Raw genomic sequence first — 20,000 nt, 5'->3', positions numbered from 1 at the left:
AAACCAAAAATCAAACGGGGCCAGGGCAACAGTACCCCAATTCACAACAACAGAGGCCATGGCAACAAGCCCCCCCTAAAAAACAACAAAAGCCCCGGGACAATTCCCCTATCAAAACAACGAGGCCTTTGGCAAAAAGCCCCAAAATCACAACAGAGGGGCCATTTAAAAATACCCCTTCCCAAAAAAGGCCTGGGCACAACCCCCCCTATCACAAAACAAAAGGCCATGGAAACCCAAGTACCCCATCCCCAAAAAGGGGCCAGGGAAACATCCTTTTTCCCCAAAAAGGGGGCCAGGGCAAAAAATACCCAACCCAAAACAGAGCCATGGCAAACAATTCCCCAAAATCAAAACAGAGCCGGGCAACAAGCCCAAAAACCCAAACGAGGCCTGGCAAAATTCCATTCCACAAAAAGGGGCCCCATGGCAAAAATTTACCCCTATCACAACAAGGCCTTTGGCAAAAAGTACCCCTTTATCCAACAGAGGCCTGGCAAAAAGTACCCCTATCCCCAACAGAGGCATGGAAACAGTCCCCCAATCACAAAAAACCGGGGCCCTGGCAAAAAATACCCAACAAGGGGCCAGGGCAACTTTCCTCCTATCAAAACAGGGGCCGGGGTTAACGTACCAAAATCACAACAGGGGCCGGGAACAAGTCCCCAAAATCAAAACAGGGCCAGGGAACAACCCCCTTTTTCACAAAACAAGGAAAGGCAAAAAAGTACCCAAATCAACAACCCCTGGCAACAAAATACGTCCTATCACAACAACAGAGGCCATGGGAAACCCAAGTCCCCAAAAAAACCCACAAAAAAAAACCAAAAAAAAATGGCAAAAAGTACCCCAAACACAAAAAGGGCCCAGGGCAAAAAGAAACCCCTTTTCAAACAAAGGCCGGGGGAAACAATTTTCCCCAAAATCACCCAGGATCCATCAAAAGTACCCCTACACAAAAACAGAGGGCCATGGCAACAAGTCCCAAATCCAAAAGGGGCCCATGGCAAAAATTTACCCCTATCACAACAAAAAAGGGGCCCATGCAAAAATTACCCCCTATAAACAACCAGAGGCCAGCAAAAAGTACCCAAATAACAACAGAGGCCATGGCAACAATACTCCTATCCCAACAAGGCCAGGGTTAAAAAGTACTCCTATCAAAACAAAGGCATGGCAAAAATACTCCTATCAAAACAGGGGCCGGGCAACAAGTCCCCTTCCAAAAAACAAGGCCATGGAAACCAAGTACCCCTACACAACAACAGGGGCCCGGCAAAGCCCCCCAAATCAAAAAGGGCCGGGAAAAACCCCCCAAATTCAAAACGGGGGCCCTGGCAAAAAGTACTCCTATCACAAAAAGGGGCCTAGGCAAAAATACCCAAACCCAAAACAACATAGGCCAGGAAAACAATTCCCCCCCTATCACAAAAAGGGGCCCAGGGCCCAACTTACTTTTATCACAAAAGGGGCCAAAGGGAAAACAGTCCCCCTATCCCAACAAGGTCAGGGCCCCAAGTACCCCTATCACAACAGGGCCATGGCAACAAGTATTTCCTAATCCCCAAAACAGGGGCCCCTGGAAAACAATTACCCAAAATCACAAAAAGGCTGGCCCCAAGTCCCCAAAATCACAACAGAGGCCATGGCAAAAAAGTACCCCAAATCCAAAAAAAGGGGCCATGGCAACAATTTCCCCAAAATAAAAAAAAGGGGCCAGGGAAACAAGTACTCCTTCAAAAAAACAGGGGCCAGGGCAACAAGTATCCAATCACAAAGGGCCCAATGACAAAAAGTACCCAAAGCACAACAAGGCCATGCAACGCCCCCCTATCACAAAAACAAGGCCTTTGGAACAAAAATCCTTCAAAAAACAAGGCCAGGGCCCAACAAGTACTCCTATCAAAACAGGGCCAGGGCCCAAGTACCCCTACCCAACAAGGCCATGGCAACAAGTCCCCAAAACACAACAAAACCCTGGCAAAAAGGTACTCCTACCAACAGGGGCCATGGAAAAATACTCCTATCACAAAAACCCGGGCCATGGCAAAAAGGTACTCCTATCCAACGGGGCCCAAAGGCAACAAGTACCCAATCAAAACAAAAAGGGGCCCAAATGGAAACATTTCCCAAAATCACAACAAAATCCCAAAGGGAAACAAGTCCCCAAAATCCCCAAAAGGGCCAGGGCCAAAGTCCCCCCTATCCAAAAACCAGAGGCCATGGCCCCCGGGACCCAATCAAAACAGGGCCCATGGCACAAGAAACCCAAATCACCCAGGGGCCATGGCAAAAGTCCCCCTACCCCAACCCCAGAGGCCATGAAAAAATTTACCCAAATCAAAAAGACCCATGGAAAACAAGTTTCCTATCACAAAAAACCCGGGGCCCCATGTAAAAAATACCCAAATCACAACAGGGGCCATGGAAACAAGTCCCCCTACCCCAAAACCAGGGGCCAAATGGCAAAAATTCCCTATCCAACACAAGGCCTGGCAAAAAGTCCCAAAATAAACCGGGCCAGGGCAAAAAAGTACTCCTATCACAAAAAGGGCCAGGGTTAAAAATTCCCCTTTCCAAAAAGAGGCCAGGGCAACAAGTCCCAATCACAAAAACAGGGGCCCATGGCAAAATTCTCCTTCAAAACAGGGGGCCATGGCAAAAAAAGTACCCATATCAAAACGGGGCCAGGGCAACAAAAACCCCTACACAAAAACAAGGCCGGGCCAACAAGTCTCCTATCACAACAGGGGCCCCAGGGCAAAAATCCCCCCTATCCCCCCAAGGCATGGCAACAAGTCCCCCTTTCACAAAAACAAGGCCATGGAAACAATTACTCCTATCACAAAAAAGGGGCCATGGCAAAGAAACCCTATCACAACAAGGCCAGGGCCCCCAAAAAGTATTTCCTATAAAACCAGGGGCCCGGGGCCAAGTCCCCTATCAAAACCACAGGGCCCGGGAAAACAAGTACTCCTATCACAAAAACAAGGCTGGCAAATTTATCCAATCACAAAAAGGGGCCATGGCAACAAGTCCCCCTATCACAAAAAAGGGGCCATGGCAACAAGTACCCCTATCAAAACAAAAGGGGCCCTGGCAAAAATTTACCCCCCCCACAACAGAGGCCATGGAAACAAGAAAACCCAAAATCACAAAAAGAGGCCATGGCAACAAGTCCCCAAATCAAAACCCAGGCCATGCAAAATACCCAATCGAAAACGGGGCCATACCCAAAAAGTACCCCTATACAAAAAAAGGGGCCAAAGGGCAACAATCCCCCCGATCACAACAGATGCTATGGCAACGATACCCTTTGCCCACGGCAACAAATCCCAAAACGGGCCACCCCCAAACCTCGGCAACAGGTGCCCCCCAGCCCCAGGTGCCACGGAAACGGACCGCCCCGGCCCGGCCGACGCCCCCTACCAGCCTCTCCTCCTGCGAACCGCCCCCCCCGCCGCGCAGGTGGGCCCGGGCGCTGGGGGGACGTCGGCCTGTGCTGGGCGCGTGTGTGCGAGCCCGGGGTTCCTGCGCGTGTCTACTGGATTCGAAAATTCTTTTTACCCTCTGGGCAAGTGCACTTTGAAAACCCCTCTTCGTTTTCCTTCCTGTTAGCTTTTTTTTTAAAAAAGGGAAATGTGAATTTTTCAATATATTATTATCAGCATTTGGAAACACCACCCACCCCACAAAACACCACCCCACACACACACACACACCACACACACAAAACCAAAACACATTTTATTATTATATATATATATATATATATATATATATATATATATATATATATATATATATATATATATATATATGCAGAATGGCCGCCATATCTTGACACTTCAAAACTTTGGACAGGCGAGTGAGTGGCACTGCCTCCAGGGTGCAATACTTTTTAATGGTTTGAGATCTACACAGTTTACGCAAATAATTAATTATCTACAGGATTATCATATATGCTTAATATGTATATATATTTATGTGTAGACATATACAATAGGCATGCACGTCTACAGTTATTGCATAAGAATCGATATGTGCTCGTCAATCTCGTATTGCTGTTTACGTTGCAGATGAAAATTTATCATATATTATATATATATATTTGTATTTCTGTTTTCTTTGTATATGTATATATATATATATATATATATATATATATATATATATATATATATATATATATATATATAATAATATGTATATATATTGTATATATATTGTATATATATATATATATATATATATATATATATATATATATATATATATATATATATATATATATATATATATATATATATGTATATATATATATATATATATACATGTACATATATATAATAATAATAATGATAATAATAATAATAATAATAATGATAATAATAAAAATAATAATATAATGAAAATAATACTTATTATTATTATTATTATAACAAATATAATAATAATCATAACAATAAAGGCATTTCGGGCAGTTGATCTGGGACTCCTTTAGACAATTATTGTCATACACACACACACACACACACACACACACACACACACACACACACACACACACACACACACACACACACTCGAGGCTACAGCCGCGAGAGCTCTGCTTCGACGCCGCAGGACAACGGCCAGTGCGCTGTCCCCCCCCCCCCCCCCCCGCCCTTTCGCGTCTCCGCTGCGGCGAACCTGACGCGGAGGAGGCTTCCGAGCCGCCAAGGGGCTGAAACGACACAGCTGCGCAGCTTTCCTACAGGTCAGCACTTCTGCATGTCTGTTCACCTGCAGGTCAGCTTTGTTGCAGGTCAGTTCACCTACAGGTTAGCTCTGTTGCAGTCATTTACCCATAGGTCAGCTTTTCTGCAGATCATTTAAACTTACAGGTCACTCTTTGCGGGTCTTTTACCCCCTACAGGTCAGCTCCCCTGCATTTCATTTAAATTTAAACAGGTCAGTCCCATGGGGGTAAATTCACCTACAGGTCAGCCCCCAGAGGTCATTTCATCAAACAGGTAAAGGTCCCCTGAAAGTCATTTTCACCTAAAGGTCAGCCCCCCCTGCAGGTCAGTTCAGCTCCCAGCTAATTATCTTACAAAATTCATTTCACCTAAAAGGTCAGCTCCCCTGGGGTTTCAGTTCACCTACAGTAATTTAAACCCTAAAATCAGTTCCCCCTACGGGGTCTGCTCCTCTGCAGGTCCTTTCACCTAAAAGGTCAGCTCTCCTCAGGTTAGTTCCTTACAGGTCAATCCCAGCGGACCCAATTTACCTACAGGTCAGATCCCCTTTCCCGGTAAAATTACCTAAGGTCAGCTCCCCGGCAGGTAAATTTTCACCGCATGGGTTCCCTGCAAAGGTCATTGACGCTGTTTTACTTTTTTTTTTCTTTTTTGGCAATAGGGGTTTGAAGAATTGCTCATGAAAACCCGTATTATTGATATGGTTTTTCCGTTAGTATTGGGTTTTTGTGGATTTAAAAAACTAGCAGAATAGTAATATAACATACACACACAACAACACACACACACCCCAAACACATATTATATATATATATATATATAATAATATATATATATTAATTATATATATATACGTATAATCTATCTATTTTTATTACCTATATATCACATAATATCAAGGGGCTAAGGGGCCGACGGGGGCGCATGGCTGCACCCCATTTTTCCCGCTTCCAGCCACGAGGATCCCTCGAGGCCCCAGTCCCCAGGAGGCACACGGGGCCCCCCCCCTTTAAATTTCCCCGCGGGCAGGTTTTCGTCGACTGCCCAAGCCATGATTTTCCTAGGACGTCCCACAGGGGTTTCCCCCACCCCGGGTTTTCTCGCAGAGACAAAAACCCCGGGGGGAGGCGAGCTAGGTGGGAGCTAGGTGAGCTAAAGGGGGGCGAGATTTTTTTTTGGTTGGGGCCCTATGCCTGAGTTGGGCATCCCGGTTATGCAAGTAACAGGTCCCCTGCCAGTTTCACGGTGTTAAAACCCCCGGTTTGGGAAAGTGGTCCCGCCAAAATTTTACGCCCTGATCCGGGAAGGGGGACTTTTTACAGAAGGGATCAAGGCGAGGGCTCCAAAGGGGTGGGGTAGCGTCCAGGTTTTGCTTTCCCTAGGGGCAAAATGGAAGTATCAAGGCCTTGAAGGGGCACGCCCCTTTGGGCCTCTGAAAAGGTACCGACATCTCCAAAAAGCCTTGTTGACGGTTCATGGCTTCCGGGTTTCCAGGGCCAATCCCTTACTGACTTTCCCGGTCTGAAACCCAAAGATATGGGGGCTCCCCTACCAAGGTATGTAAAACTTTTTGTGGGCTTCAACGTCCCCCCGCAAGCTGGAACTGAAAGGGTTCCCCCAACAGGCCCCCAAAAATCGTAATCTTGGTCTTGGTCCAGGGGAAACCCCTTTGGTAGGGGTTCGCCCCATTGTAAAAGATCAAAAAGCCGCCAAAAAGTGACCCAAGGACCAGATAGGATGGCAACATCGTCGGCAAAATCAAGGTCCGAGACCTTAATATTGCCTAGGTTGTCCCCAGAAATTTTTTAGTAGCTTGCCCCCTTATCCAGTCCCTACAAGGTTGAAAAATGGGGTGCAAGGACAAAGCCGCCCCAGCCCTGAATTAACCAAAGGGAAAAAGTTCGACATACCCCCACCACACTTTACAGCACTTTCAGTGCCAGTATAGAGGCTTGTAACAGGCCAAAAAATTGTGTCGGAAATTTCCCCGGGGCCCCCAGGATTCCCCTAGCGATTCCCCGATGCACCCAGTTTAAAAGCCCCTTTTTGAGGGCGATGTAGGCTGCGAAACAAACCCACGACCAAACTCCGCCGGGTTCCACAATTTCTCGAAGCGTAGATACGGTCTATTGTGGACTTTGGGCCCGGAAATAAATCCAGACCGTCCGGTCTCCTGGTGCCCCCCGTAGGTGGTTGCAGGGTCCGTTTCAGAAGAAGTGGGCGAGAACCCTTTTTTGGTATGGGTGAGCAGTGAATGCCCCGGGAAGGGGCACCGTCCATCGACCCTTTTTTTAAAAAACCCCTTTTTCCCCCAAAAAAAAAAAAAGGGTGACCACGGGGCCCCCCAGCCCGGTCAGGGGGGAAAGGTACCAGATGCTAAAGGCAGGCAGGGACTGTATCAAAGGCCCCGGGGCCCTAGGTTTTACCCCCCCGCCTTTAGCAGTTTTAGCAGGGATATCCCCATATGCCCCCGCGCTTTTCCCCCTTTTTCAGCTTTGGAAAAACGCCAGCCTACCTCGTTAGGGTAGGAAAGGGTTTCCCCGCGATGGGTGGGTCCCGGCCCCCCCCGGCATGCGAAAATCGCTTGCATCCAAGCTAAAATGTTGGGGGGGTCCCCCCTGGTACAACTGCCCAAAAACTCAAACCCAACGTTCACGAACCCCAAACATGATCTGGGGATGATCCATCCATCCAGACGGACTGCAGTCATCTGTGGGGGAGGGGGTTGGGGTTTAGTTTTTTTTCAGGGCTTGGGTAGGAAAGGGGGAAAGGGCATTTACCAAGAAAAGGCCCTTTGGGCCCCCCTCAGCAAGATTCCGATGAATGTTCCTTGTCCCTTTCAACAGTGGGCGAGCCCCACGGGACCATTGGGAAAGGGCCCAAAAAATTGATTCCCCCTTTAGCCGAGCCTTGCGACACGTTTAGTGGCCTCTAAGTCTCCAGGGAGATTTGGATTCGCCTTGTTCCCTTTGGGGTACGCCCAAAGGACTCCTGAGCTGACTTCAAGGTTACGCGCTTTAAGGGGCTCCCCCAGAGCAACGGGGGCCGTCAGGTTGCTGGTTTCTGGAATGGGCAGAGGGCTGCCGTGGCGAAAACCCCCGGGCACACTCCCCCTCCCTTTGGCTGTCCAAATGAAACACCTTTGGGTGGCCCCCTGGAGGGACGGGGGGTTTTTAAATGGGGCCCGCCCGGGGAGCCACAAGCAGCCTATGGTCAGTGCCACAGAACCCGGCACTCCCGGGAAACCCTGCAGTTCGGGGGGAAACCTCCATCGGTGCTAACAAGAATGTGGTCGATTCCCTTTTGGGCCCCATTACCAAGTCCGAGATGGGGGTTTGGGGCGTGGTACCCGGAGCCAGAATCCTCATTTTTTGGGACCTTTGCAAAAATTCCCCCGGAGAAGGGGGGTATTTCGTGCTGGGATCAGCTCCTGAGCCATGAGGGCCGACAGACATCCGTAGCCAGCTCGGTCACAGCCCGGAAAACCGCATTTAAAATCGCCAGAAAAAATGGGGAAAGTCTCGCCGGGGGCCCCAATTTTTCTGCCACAGATGGAGTTTTGGGGAAGGGAAAAACCTCTTTCACATCAGTTTTATATACATTGGTAGGAGCGTATACAGCAATAAGAGACAAGAAGCCAAAAGCATGCTTCAGTCTCAATGCCATGATACGCTCATCAACCGGTGTCACCTCGACTACCGCGGGCTGAAGTCGACTGGAGATGGCTATGGCTACACCCTGGAGGTGGTGACCATCGCTGCGGCCCGACCAGTAGTAGGTGTAACCACCCACACTGATCGTGCCGCTACCAGGTCTTCTCACCTCTGAGAGGGCAGCCACCTCAACTCCCAGTCGCTTCAATTCCCGCGATAGCAGAGGTAACCGCTCATCCTGCCGCAAGGACCGGATGTTCCAAGCGTCTACCCGGAAAGCACGCCTGAGATTAAGCCTCGGGTGGTCACTCCGGGTGCACGCCACCTCTGCCGCTATATATATATATATATATATATATATATATATATATATATATATATATATATATATATATATATATATATATATATATATATATATATATTATATATATTCTACATCCTGTCATTCCATTGCAGGAAACAGGCCTCTTTCAAGTCTCCTATTGAGCAGGACCATCCTTGCCTGCCTGAATGCCCTTCATCATCAGCTGTGATCAGCGGGCATTCGAACGCTCCTCCGTTCCCCTGGGAGGCCAGCACACTGCTACCTGACCCAAGGCAGTGACATATATGAATGTCTAAATATTGTTATCCATTTATTATGTAATAATGTGCTTGGTATGGAGAGAGGTAGTACTGTAGGGAGAAGGTCAGTGAGGAGGAATGGCAGTACGAAAGGGTGAGAGTAGACAATGAAGAAGACTGTGCAAAAGGAGATGGAGTGGAGGAAGTTGGGAGAGAAGAAGGGGTGTGTTCTGAAGGTTGAGTAATGGCCTGGGTGGCTGATTCAGAATGAACAGAGTTGACATCAAACATCAAGGTGGAGGTATTAGCATCAGTGGTGGGAGTGTGGTCAGGGGAGAGGCAGGGGTCAGGAAACCAATGAAATCAAATTTAGCTAGGCTAGTTGATGAAGGAGCAATCCTTAATGTTTTAATAAGGATAAAAAATCTTCATTATTGGCCATGGTGATCCTGAAATAAATGGGGGTAAGAAATTGTCTACCCCTTAGGGTCCCCATGAGGGCAAGGTGATTAACCAAGGGAATACAGGGCCCACGGCTCCAAGAGGCCGTTCATGACTGACACAAAACCATGAAAGGGGGAGAAAAAAAAATCATGCAAAATTAGTTGAGGCAAGGGCTGAGGTCCAAGGTAGGGGGATACCCTACATTGAGCCCCCCCCCCCATGACAACGAGCAAAGCATTAGGGGGTATCCACTAAGTATTCTTAGTCAGCCAGTATTTTGATACACAAGGCCACTGATAAGCAGAATTCATGGTTAGTATGATAATGGAAATTTCATGAGTTTTAGAAACTAACTTGTCAAACTTGTTAAGAACATGAGTTCTAAATTTACCAAAAACCTATATGTTAAATTTTAAGCTCAGTATTAGAACTAAAGTGTCATATATAAAGCAGACAAAATTAGTATCATTTATCCTTTATTTACTTCTTGGATATTTCTAAGTTTATTTTTGGCAACTGTACATTCAAGCACTAAAGTGAGTTTCTGAATGTAAATATACTTTATAATTTCAGTTTTTTATGTATATCTTACCTGACTTTCTCATCATTTTGCACACCAAAGGAAACATGACTACAGTAAACTGTAAACTGACACTGCTGTCAAAAAGAAAATTATTACAATTTATAGTTTTAAAAATAAGTAAATAATTTGTAACTTATCTAAATTTAGAAACTGACTATATTCTTCTCTTTCTGAGTCAACTTCACAGTACCTCACTCAGTAAGCATTCAAGGGTCAGTAAAATGCTCCATCTATTTGTGATCTCTATTGATAATAGAAAACCTCCATATAAAATTTACATGACACTGAATAATCATTCACTTTGACCTTCACAGACATAACACATCAAATGGATTGGTCCTGGAACTTCAAAGTGATCACATTATATTCATTTCTCATCCTATAAAGAGCAAACAAATCTCTTTAACCTAATTATCTCATCTTATAATAGTTATTTACAGATGGCTGGCTTTTACAGCAATAATTTTTATATAAAGAGCTTCTTGGAGGGAGTCAGTTTATCCAAGTAATATAAAATTTCTTTATTTTACCTCAGGTCTGATATTAATCACAGCATAAAGTCAATCTGCTGTCATCACTGAAGAAAAATAAACTTTACCGTAATACACAAAAACTAAATATTTATACAATCTTTTGACAATATCCACAATTTTTGTTGCAAATGACACATCTTGCTTTTGTTTCACAAATAAAAAACTGATAATAGTTCCACAAGTAACCTGTCTACATATTACATTATACCTGACTCTTTCCTTAGTAAACTCAGGCCTCTTAGAAAACATGTAAAGTGCTGTAATTAGAAGTCCCTATACAACAGATATGAAACTAATAATAGCATGTTTTCAGTGATGCTTTGTGATCACTCAATGTGTTAATTTGACAATAATGGCACAAAAAAAGGAAAGAATAGTGTCATGATCTCTGGAGAACAAGGTTTAAACTTCTTCCTTCAGACGAATATTGAAACTAAGTGACATAACAGCATTTTGAATAAAGTGTGATGTTAACAAGGCATGGAGGGAGAAGTCTATTCAGTTGTCAGTTAAACATTTCATTCCAAACACATCTAAAATTAACATCACAGACTTCACAGATTGCATCCTTTACTTAAGGGAAATCAGAACTAACTGTCACTTTACTTCTGAATCCTATGATTTGTGATTACATCAAGCTGACACTAGATATTTTGGTGAAGAAATATCTTGACATTTAAAACAAAGTGACATTTTTGTTATCACAATTTCTTTAATAGATTTCTTTTATTTCATTTTTAATGAACTCTGTTAATGATTTCACACCTTTTCCATACACAACTACTTTTAGAACCATTACACTCACCGACAGAATGCCTCATAAGTAAACTGTGGTCATTCTAGAAAGGAACATGAAATGCAAACACTAACATTTACAAAGCAACACACCTTATCAAATTGCCATCTGGGTAAGTCCCAGCTACACAATACTGAGGTAATTGGACTCTGTTCCTCAATACTGTATAATGTACTTGCCTAGGTGTGTTTAGGCTTAAAGCTGACAGTCTCACTGAGGTTTGACTTTCAAATCTCACTTTCCTTCCTGCTTTCTTCATTATACAGCCTATTAGAATCTTGATGCAACATGCACTCAGCCATGATGCTTCTTGTGAATTACAAAAATATATGTCTAAACACAAATATGAAAATGAACTGGATTCCTATGATGGGAATAATAGTGTCAGGAGGATCAGAAGAAGAAAATCTGACTAGATTACATCTGTATGAAGAGCATTATAAAGGACAAGAACATATCATTCATTAAGTAAAGCCTCAAGTGTACAGTAAGAGAAGTCTTTTGCAATAATCCTTCAATTCACCAGAATACAGAGCAAGAGAAGTTTACTAAACCTGAATTTCAACAGGACTAAAAATGTAAACTTTTCTTCATATTCTGAAGCCATTACCAAGTAAAGGGGACCAAAGGGTTTTCAAAACAACACAATGGTATTTTTACTTATTAAGCAATGCCCTGAATACTGCTTCTGATGCACTCCTAGCTACCTATTAATGATACAGTAATTTCTCTGTGACTTTTAATGCTGTAACACTTTTAAAAGTGTACAGCTAGATACATATGAATTATGTGGTAAAAAGCAGAGCATTGACCCGAGTATGGTACTAATTCTATCTGAGTAATCAAATTCATTTCCATTGTTTCCGTATAATTTACCAAAGTGATTTCACACCAGTGTTCTCATGAAATAAAAGTATACAATCATAATATAACGATCAATCTTTTTCCAAATATATAAAAAACTTTTTTTGTGCCAAGTAGCAACCATCCCTAATTATCTATATCTCTCGAAGGTAAATATGTAAATATTGGGTTTTCGCGACTCCGTCCTATACTGTTTTTAATTCACATTAGAGGTGGCTTCTATGTGATGTGGAAATGCCTCAGAGAATTCTGCCTAAGTGAAAAGTTGGGAATAACTTCATGCCTTACATACATATTGTTTTCATATAAAATGGAATACATTATAACCTTTGATCATTACATGATTCTAACTTTTGGTCCCCTAGCACTGAACTCTGCTAAACTGGGGATTCTTAATCATTATTTGGCATGCTAGTATCTGATTTTTGCTTTTTTTTTTTAACTGAATATTCTAGTTATAAGCATTGTCTTCTACTCATATCAACCTCAAGCTTTTTGTGGTTTTAGAAATCAATTAATATTAAAACAAGTGAATTGCTACTTCACGGGTGACTACATGGTCTACCAATTTAAATTTTATCATTGTTTCCAAAATGAGCACAAAAAAATCTATTCACAGGAAAAGTAGGTGCGCAATTATTCCGAATACAGCAACTTCACATTCCAAACACTTAACTAATACTTATTCATAAACACAAAATAGTACTTTCCTCTAGAAAAGAACAACATTTCATCTACTTTCCTTTTCATAAAGTAAGAAACTTACTACTAATATTATCTTGAGTGTGTACTCACTATTCTCTATATTACATTACTATGTAAGTAGTACATATAAATATGTATAAGTCATAATTACTACTATATAAGATTCTGTACTCATATATATATGTATATTTACAATAGTTTAGTATATATATATATAAGCGGACGATTAATGCTAATGTCCGGTTACTGTCCTTCAGCTGTACGCTATGATAAATATATTACCTATCTATAAATATATTAACAATATATTATTGACTAGTACTTATATTAGTATATAATAGAATAGTTATTTTAACTGAGATATATTATATATATTTATATTATATACTCAAGTATATAGTATATACATATTTTATATAGAATATATATAATTATATATATAATAATATATTTCTGACTAGTATATATATAGTTACATACTCTTAAGAGTATAGTACATATAATAATAATAAAGTTTATATATATATATAATAATATAACATATATATATATAAGGCATATATATATATACATATATATATTATATAATATATTATATATATTACATATTCAGTATATAGTAATATAAGTATTATATTATATATATTTATATATATTGATATATATTTATATATATATATAATTATATATATATAATATATATGCATGTATAAAAATCTTAAGATAATATGATTGTTCATCACCCTATTAAGGTATCTTAACCTATTAAACTGCATTTATATAAGGTATATTACTTTTATACCTTTTTTTTTTTCTTTGAAATGATACTTGTCACATAATAATGTAAGTTTTTTTCAGGAACAGTTTCAGTCCTGATTTTGTAATAGCCAGTTAACCGGCGCAGTTTTACAACTCATTAGAAAGTTAACATATTTACACTTGCCCAGTACCACTTCCCCACATCATTCCTTCATGGATTCTTATAACAGTGATATATTTAGCATATGCACCACCATCTTCAATTTAGGCTCCTCTGGGCTGACACTGAACTCTGTGAAAAGAGAGTTGTCAACAGTTTTCTTGGTGAATGTTGAAGTTCAAGTGAGTGGGTACTTTTTATTAACCAAATTAAAAGATAAAAGGCTGAAAGACTATTCACATACTTTTGTGCTGTACACATTAGCACCTATCCACACACACACACACACACACTACAAAACATCACAACAATCACACACACACCACAACACACACACACACACACACACAACATACACACGACACACCACACACGACACACACACACACCACACAACCCACACAATAAAAAACACACACACACACACACAACATGGATATATTATATATATATATATATATATATATTATATATATATATATATATTATACTATATCATCACACACAACACAACCAACAGCACACACACGCATATAATTATATATATATAAGTATAATATATATATATATATGTAATATATATGTGTTATAATATGTTATATATATATGTATATATATGTATATATATAGATATAGATATAGTACATAATATATTAGTATATATCTATATATAGAATATAGATATATATATCATATATGTGATATATATTATGGCACAAGACATGTAGACATTCACAACACATACAAATACTTTCACAATAACAAATAAAGCATCAAACCAATATTTCCAACATGATTATATTGTACATATTTTTAAATAAAGGCTGAATGAATAATTTCTAAACAAATAAATGAAGAGTAATCCATTTTAGAAAATAGAAGGAAAAAGGACCCAATGCACAGACTCTCTCCTCAGAGACAGGTGCTGCAACATCAAAACAAAAAGGTGAGCCCTTTCGTGTGACTCTTTTTGGACTGTATGAAATTACATAAATAACAGGGTTTCTGTAATTTTCCCATCAGTGTTGACTGGCATAATATATGTTGATTAACACTAATGTTATTTGCTCTGTAAACATTCTTTTTTCCTAATAGCTTCAAGAACAGAACTAGAGGTAGATGAAACTGAGAAAAAATAGTAAAGTGGATTACAAAAATCTTTGCAAACATTTGAGAGGTAATGGTATGAATACAGCAATATTCGGTACATGATTAAATTAGCCAATGTTAGTTTTTTTAACAACCAGATTGAAACTAGATTTGCTTTAGGTATGTCCAGGGGGCCTGACAGATGTGCTACATTGATTTATTATTCATCTAGCACTAATACTATGTTGCATCCTATTTATTAACAATAAACCTGTACAATTTTTCACGAAATTTAACCACCGCACAGAATTGGGTGTGTGGAAGGATTCCTTGTTTGCCCCCCCCTCCCATATTGCCCGTTTAATCAATGTCCTCATCACTGATGTTTCTGTGAGTCTTGCATGGTTATCATCCAGTTGCGAACATGTCAGCATGTTGGTCAGTGACGCGCCGGCATTTCTGGCCTCACCGCACCGCTTCCACTAAATCTGGGTTCATGCTCATTTTCTTAGGCAAGCCGTACCATTGTCCTACATTGTCTCCAATGTAATTCACCAGCTCATTAAACACCTCTGCTCTGTCTGCGTACACATGGTGACCTGCACCTTTGATAACCTGCCAACAGAAAGCATGGTGAAAGGAGGAAAAAATTATATGGGAACACACACACACACACACACACACACACACACACACACACACACACACACACACACACACACACACACACACACACACACACACACACACACACAGGTTTGCAAACTGTTGCAGACATGATGTAGAGAAACCAACCTTTCAGAACAAAAGAGGCAAACAAAGATATCAAACTTACTCATTTTACCCTTAACATGAAGCTTCTTCAACTCTACATCATACATCACTGACTAAAACACCCCCCTTGCTCCTTCCTAATGCACGAGACTTACCACCACATCGACGTACGAGTCCTGCCTCGTGTACTTGATCTGGAAGCCAGGATCCCGGTCCACCCAAGACCTCGATCCATAGATCAAGGTGATCGGGACTTCCTTCCTCAGCGAGTCCATTCGGTGGATCATTGGATACTTCGCCCAGCCAAAGCCAGCCATGAGGGCATGGAAAGCCGACTCACCACTGGACCGAGATGAAGAGTGTGAATAAATACACGAACAAGGAAATAGAAAAGGTATTTCAGCTAAAGGAGAATCAGTGAATATTTTACTGCAGCTGAACCAAAGAACCCAGCCAGTGTTTCTCTTCTTGTTTCAAGTGCAAAGCTCAATGAAAAGAGGAAATGAGAAAATAGGAAATAGGTGTTTAACTGACCAATATCAACATAATAAACAAATAAATTTTTCTCTACAGAATAACTATGTCACCCTAACTCTACTGCTTTATGTCTACAACTTAATGGCTAGGATGAAGGATGAACAATTACAATAATAATAATTTAATTCTAAAATAATATAAAGAATATGATATTAATGACCAGATTATGAATGAATGAATATGCATCATTCACTGAGTAAACACAAAACCTAAATTCTATTCCATACATCTAAAGGCAAACCACCAGTGCGCTACTGTCTCTTGGCCACTTCTGAGCCGTGACTTACGTTGGATTCTGAGCGTTGCAGTGGTACAAGTAATTTGGAATTACTTCTTCCGAATCTTTCACCACACCCGAAAACTTGCGGATGAGATCTGGCCTGGCTTTCTGGAGTAACTTGGGACCTGCAATCATAAAGAACGATTTTCCTTTTACCTTTAATTTATATTTAGCATGAAATCAAAGGCTAAACTAGAAAAAAAAAGTAGAAGATTAATGGTAGATATATATATATATATATATATATATATAATATATATATATACATATATAGATAATATAATATATATATATAGTCTTCTTTTAATCTGTAGGTTTCTGTCTGAGCCGCCTGTCCAACTTCATGTACTTAATTGTAGTTTTCATGTTGTGATGCTCTTGGAGTGATTACGTGGTAGGTCCCAGTTCCCTTTCACCGAGAGTGCCGGTGGTACCTTTTAGGTAACATTCTCCTCTATTTATCCGGGCTGGACCAGCACTTGACTCTGGGCTGCTTGGCCAACCTGTGGCTAGGTAGGCAATCGGGTGCAGTTCCTTGCCCAAGGGAACAACGCAACGGTCGGTGACTCAACCCTCGAATTCAGATTGCCGTCGGACAGTCCTTGAGTCCAACGCTCTAACCATTCGGCCACTGCGGCCCTTATTATATTATTATAATATATATATATATATTATATATCTTATATAATATATATATCAATCAATCAACAACGGTGTGGCTCATAGCTTGGCAGCCCGTGACGCCTCTCCACCATCCATCGCCACTAAACTCGATCTAACGCTTTTTCTTTTCCACTTGGTACATCGACAGCCGCAATAATCTTTGATATTGTCGCTCAGTCTTGTCCTCGTTTGCCTCTTCTCTGTTTTCCCTTACCATCCCTGTCAGCAAGTTTTTCTCAATCCTTTTACTTCTCATTACATGACAATAAACTTTAATTTTTCCTCTTGTTCAATATGTCCAACATTCGGTCTTTACAATTTAATTTTTCTCAGCACTTCATCATTCGTCGTCTTCTCTGTCGCATCTAATATTGCATACTCGTCTGTAACACCACATTTCAAAACTATTGATATTCTTTTTCGTGTGTAATCTACTTCAACACCCAACACTCAGAACCATATGAATGGCATTGGGAAACTAATAGTTTCACTAACCTTAGCTTGTCCGTAATGTAATGCTTTCGGTCTTCCAGATGTTATCGGAGCAACTCGACCGCTGTGGCAATGGTAATTCTTCCTTTTATCTCCGTGAATCCATCACTATATATATAGTATATTATAATTATATATTTATATATATAGTATAATATATATATATATTATATATATATATATTATATATAAACATATATATATAGTCTATATATATATATTATAACATGTATATAGAATATATATATATATATATATATAGTATATATATATATATATATATATATTATTATATAATAGATATATATATATATATATATATTCTTCTTCTTTTAACGGTAGGTCATGTTCTAGCCGCCGTGGTCACCAGCATTGATACTTAATTGTAGTTTTCATGTTTTGATGCTCTTGGAGGTGATACGTGGTAGGGTCCCCAGTTCCTTTCACGAGAGTGGCCGGTGTTACCTTTTTAGGTAATCATTCTCTCTTTTTATCCGGGCTTGGACCGCAACTTGACTTGGCTGCTTTGGCACCTCAGTGGCTAGGTAGTCATCGAGTGAAGTTCCTTTGCCAGGAACAACCGCGCCGGCCTGTGACTCGAACCCTCAATCAGATTAGCCGTCGTGACCAGTCTTGAATTCCGATGCTCTACCATTCGGCCCCGCGGCCTTGACGATCATGGGCTTCCATGATTTTTTTGTTGGCAATTTAGAGCGGTGGTTTGGTCATGCCTTCCGCCCGGTGTTTTTATCGAGTCCACATCTCTATTTATTACCCGGCACTGACTTGGGGCTGCTTGGGGCCACCCAGTGACCTGGTAGGGGCCCCCCCCAATCGAGTGAAGTTCCTTGCCCCAAGGGACAAAACGCCGCGCCGTGAACTCGAACCTCGAACTCAGATTAACCGTCGGAAATTCTTGGTCCGACGCTCTAAACCTTCGGCCACCGGGCCCCATATCATTAATATATATAGATATGTAATATATATATATATATATATATTATATCTATATATATATATCTATATTGTAATATATAATATATATATGTACATCGACAGCCCAATATCTTTGAGTTGTCACTCCGTCCTTGTCTTTCGGTTGCCTCTTCCTCTGTTTCCTATCACATCCCTGTCAGCAAGTCTTTCTCATACTTTTACTTCTCATCCATGACCAATAACTTTATTTCCTCCTGTTTAAAAGATGTCCACAAGCCGGGCTTTACAATTTATTTTTTCTCAGCACTTCATCATTCTCTTCTTCTCTGTCTAGCTAATACGCAGTACTCTTCGTAATACCACATGTCAAACTATTGTCTTTTTCTTGTCTATCTACTTCAGCACCCAACACTCAGAACCATATGATGCAATTGGGAAAACTAATGAGTTCAATGCTTCGGTCTTTCCAGATGTTATTGAGAGAAATTGTGGCGTTTTGGGCAATGGCAATTCTTCTTTCATATATATATACATACATATATACATACACATTTATAGTGTGCAATAATTTCGTTCACCTCACCCACGCTTGACAGCAACATCTCTTAATGTGACAATTATAAAAACTGCCACAAAACATGCAGCCAAGCCTAAGCATGTTCCTCCCCAGGAAAGAGACTTGAGAGCACTCACCCCATGGGCCAGCTGTTCTGACAATGAAGAGTGGGTTGAAGGGTTGAAGTATGGCACCAATGGCTCGCACCCACAGCGGAATGGTTGAGTTTCTGCCAACATCCAAGGGCCGTTCAGGGAATCCCCAGGGGTCAGCCAGGATGAGGTGGGAAATCCTGTTGAACAGGGAAGGTATTGGGCTGAAAGTTAACATGTAGCACACAAACACACTGCTGCATGCAATCACACACAAACACTCTCAAACATCCATACACACAAAGACACAAAAATTCAAATGCATTTTTTTTTTTTTTTACTTTCTTTCTCCTTTGTATCAAAATGGCTTCCTCAAGTTTAAAGACCTACACAGTGAAGCCAACTGTAAATAACACTAGGTGACTATACACATTCTGTAGTAAACTGAAAAACATTAGGAAAAAAGGCCCATATTTCAATTCATACATGGGTCACATCAGCCTGAGACAGTGAGTGACTAATGTTAGTTAAAAAGGTTATGAGAAACATCTTTCTAAAAATAATAATAAGAAAAAAAATTCTTACCTCTCAGGATGTTTGATGGAGTAGGAGGCAGCCAGAAAGCCACCAAAGGAATGACCCAACAGAATGAACTTTTGTCCAGGGTTTCTCTTCTCCTCCACACGCCCACCACGCGTGCATGGTTTGTGATGAACTTCCCTCTCAGCCTCCAAGGGTCACGTGTAAACTGTGGTCGAGAACTGCGGCCAAAACC

The 20,000-nt window shown here is 41.0% G+C and overlaps 2 protein-coding genes across 2 annotated transcripts in view; one reads left to right on the top strand and one right to left on the bottom strand.

Moving 5' to 3' along the window:
• Window positions 1–426: 426 nt before the first annotated feature.
• Window positions 427–2,564, top strand: LOC119597138 (early nodulin-75-like). Its single transcript, XM_037946643.1, has 4 exons — window positions 427–719; window positions 934–1,550; window positions 1,756–2,080; window positions 2,183–2,564. The coding sequence occupies exons 1-4, from the start codon at window positions 427–429 to the stop codon at window positions 2,562–2,564; spliced, it is 1,617 nt and encodes a 538-aa protein (XP_037802571.1).
• Window positions 2,565–15,060: 12,496 nt separating this feature from the next.
• LOC119597137 ((Lyso)-N-acylphosphatidylethanolamine lipase-like) overlaps window positions 15,061–20,000 on the bottom strand; it is a 15,836-nt gene continuing 10,896 nt past the window's right edge. Inside the window, 8 exon segments of the mRNA XM_037946642.1 lie at window positions 15,061–15,102; window positions 15,276–15,368; window positions 15,370–15,510; window positions 15,825–16,011; window positions 16,494–16,611; window positions 19,271–19,425; window positions 19,811–19,884; window positions 19,887–19,999. Coding sequence (XP_037802570.1) covers window positions 15,061–15,102; window positions 15,276–15,368; window positions 15,370–15,510; window positions 15,825–16,011; window positions 16,494–16,611; window positions 19,271–19,425; window positions 19,811–19,884; window positions 19,887–19,999 — 923 coding nt within the window.

Source organism: Penaeus monodon, chromosome 38 (genome assembly GCF_015228065.2).
Source record: "Penaeus monodon isolate SGIC_2016 chromosome 38, NSTDA_Pmon_1, whole genome shotgun sequence".
Lineage (NCBI taxonomy): Eukaryota > Metazoa > Arthropoda > Malacostraca > Decapoda > Penaeidae > Penaeus > Penaeus monodon.
This window is presented reverse-complemented; position numbering and strand designations above follow the sequence as displayed.

Coding starts and splice junctions, on each gene's coding strand:
- LOC119597138 (XM_037946643.1), top strand. CDS start 427: ATGGCAAAAATTTACCCCTATCACAACAAGGCCTTTGGCAAAAAGTAC. Junction 720..933: donor TTTTCACAAAACAAGGAAAG/GCAAAAAAGTAC, acceptor AAAATCACCCAG/GATCCATCAAAAGTACCCCT. Junction 2,081..2,182: donor CTATCCAACGGGGCCCAAAG/GCAACAAGTACC, acceptor AATCCCCAAAAG/GGCCAGGGCCAAAGTCCCCC.